Source organism: Mandrillus leucophaeus, unplaced genomic scaffold (genome assembly GCF_000951045.1).
Source record: "Mandrillus leucophaeus isolate KB7577 unplaced genomic scaffold, Mleu.le_1.0 Scaffold11, whole genome shotgun sequence".
Taxonomy (NCBI): domain Eukaryota; kingdom Metazoa; phylum Chordata; class Mammalia; order Primates; family Cercopithecidae; genus Mandrillus; species Mandrillus leucophaeus.
The window spans coordinates 3,043,756-3,046,398 of NW_012099209.1; the positions used below are offsets into that span (position 1 = coordinate 3,043,756).

Genomic DNA, 2,643 nt, shown 5'->3' on the forward strand with positions numbered 1-2,643 from the left:
CCATATACATACATACACACGCGCACACACCACACATACACACACATACATACGCAGGTTAAGTAACAGAAGAAAAGTAAGCAAGCTGTTCAAAATATATATGTGTATATATACAATATATAATATACAATATTAAATTCTCACCAAGCCCATATCGTAAGTCAGGCCCTGTTCCCACCATCACATTCATTAACTTCTATGAAACGAATGGAGCTTTATGGAATGGGCACTGTGTTCATCTCCATCTTAGACATGAGGAACTTCAGCACAGAGAGGTCAGAACACTTGCTCAGGGACACACAGCTGCTGGTGGCTGTACCCACATTTTGTTGGGCAGCCAAAGAGGCTTTCTGGGGACCCACTTTTGAGGCACCTGCAGCCAGGAGCAGATTGGGTTGCCTTGTGCCTTCTCCCCATCAGTTCCCAGAGGGAAATGGGGTCCCTGGAGGCAGAGGGAAAAGCATCTCCTGGGCTGGTTGAAGGAAGACCTCCTGCCTCAGGTTGGCTTCCCAATCACGGGGGCCTCTAAGTGGCTTCATTCCTTCTGGGGCCTTCTCCAAGCCTCTTACACCTGTCACACTGTGTGTGTGTGACACTGAGCATCCCAGAGGGCAGTCACCCGATTGTGTTTGTCACCAAGAGGGGACCTGGTAACAGGTCTCCAGCCCAGCCTCATACCCCAAGGCTGGGCACCTGTGGGGCTCCTTCTTTGGGAGGTTTCAGCAGGAGGGCACCATTCTTTCCCCAAAGCCAAGAATCCTCGCTTTATTGTCCAGGCTGGTCTTGAACTCCTGGGCTCAAGTGATCCTCTCACCTCCGCCTCCTGAGTCGCTGGGACCACAGGCGTGCGCCACCTCGTCCGACTCCTTTTTGTTTTTCATGGGCTTTGCAGATGAACACCACAGTCACTCTGGTGCCTCTTTTTAGAATGAGGTCCTGAGAGCTTTGCTCAGGTGCAGCAGCTCACAAAAATGACCCACAGCTGCCGCCCTGTTCATCCAACATGTCTCCGCTGGGATCAGGACTGTCGCATTGTCTGCCTTGGGCTCAGGCTCGTTGTCTCTTCCTCCCTCCCTGCCAGGACCAATTCTGACTCCGCCCTGCACCAGAGCACAATGACGCCCACGCAGCCAGAATCCTTTACCAGTGGGTCCCAGGATGTGCACCAGAAAAGAGGTATGGACAGGGGACTCGGGTGTCTCTGCTGGGGTGAAGCAAGTCCAGCAGGTAACCCCTGTTCTCCAGGAGGTCACAAGCTTGTGGGCAGATGGCCCTTCAAAGGAAGACTCAGACCGTGCTGAGGGATCGGGGGAGGGGATCGGAAACTTTCAGAGGTGGTGCTACCTAAGTTGGGTTTTGAAGAGTGCATAGGAGTTTTCTAGGCAGAGAAAACAACCCTGCAGGCGAACGTTGGCTCCCATTCCTGGATTGAGGATGTGGCCATGAAGTCTGGGTGCTGCACAGCTGCTTCTTTCAAATGTAGCGGCAGCAAGCCCATGCAAAAGGAGCATTTGTCTGCTCATGATAGAGCAGGCCAGGGGTCGACCTTCAGCCGCAGGTTCAGCTCCTTCCATGGCTTCCAGCTAGACTGTTTCCTGGCTCTGCTGCTGAGAACTCTCCTCACCTGCAGCCCCTGGGCCCGTCCTAGCTATAGCGCGTGAGAAAGAGGCCATCTCTTCCCAACTCTTGGCCAGAGTGTCGCCTCCAGCCGAGCCATGCACACCCCTGTGGCGGGGGCAGATCTGTACCCAGGTCCTTGGCTCCGATTTGAAGCCGGGTGTGGAGGCGGCACCCTGGGAACGTTCAAGGAGGGCATATGCTGTCTTAAAAACTGGGGCGGTGCCATCAGGGGAGGGAGCCTGGAGGCTGTGAGGCCAGCCCCAGGGAACCTGCTGCGGCCGAAGGCGCTGAAGCCAGGGAGTTGCACATGCTTAGGGCTCACATACCTATGCTTGTATCGCTGTGATTCACTGAGTGGGTGGTTAACACGCAAGGGAGATTCTGCTGATAGGAGGAGGAGGAGGAGGAGGAGGACTGTTGGCCGGAACCTCACTCTGGGGTTCCGGCTCAGCGTGCAGCAGAGACGGGAGGGAGAAGAGAATGTCTCCATAATGAAAATGAGGCTTCTGGAATACCCGGGGTACTGAGGACGGAATAGTGCCTGGGGCTTCCCTGCTGTTCCTAATGAGCGGGCTGTTCTGAGGCTGCTGCCTGTTCTACTAGGTCCCCGCAAACACAGGACATCTGAGGGGTGGGCACTAGGATGTCACCATCCCCTGGGACACTGTAACCCGGGAAAGGAGCTGTGACGTGGGACCCCTGGTGGCCTTGGAGTAGGGGCTTGGCGGGGACACATCGTCTATCCCCACTCTCCCAGGAGGGCCTGAGGTGGTGACAGGGCTGGGGTTGGCCTGGCTGCCTCCTCGCAGCCTGGCTTTCAACAAGGAAGGGTTGGTCTATCTGGCTGTGCTCATCATTGGTCTCCCAGTTACAAGTAAAAAAAATGAAATGTGCAACAGGCATAAAGAAAATGGGGAAATGGGCTGGGTGTGGTGGCTCACGCCTGTAATCCCAGCACTTTGGGAGGCCGAGGCGGGTGGATCACGAGGTCAGGAGATCGAGACCATCCTGGCTAACACGGTG

The 2,643-nt window shown here is 55.2% G+C and overlaps 1 protein-coding gene across 1 annotated transcript in view; it reads left to right on the forward strand.

Annotated features, from left to right (window-relative positions):
• CRTC1 (CREB regulated transcription coactivator 1) overlaps positions 1 to 2,643 on the forward strand; it is a 49,731-nt gene that overhangs the window by 11,102 nt on the left and 35,986 nt on the right. Inside the window, exon 6 of the mRNA XM_011991295.1 lies at positions 1,082 to 1,176. Coding sequence (XP_011846685.1) covers positions 1,082 to 1,176 — 95 coding nt within the window. The remainder of the gene's footprint in view (positions 1 to 1,081; positions 1,177 to 2,643) is intronic.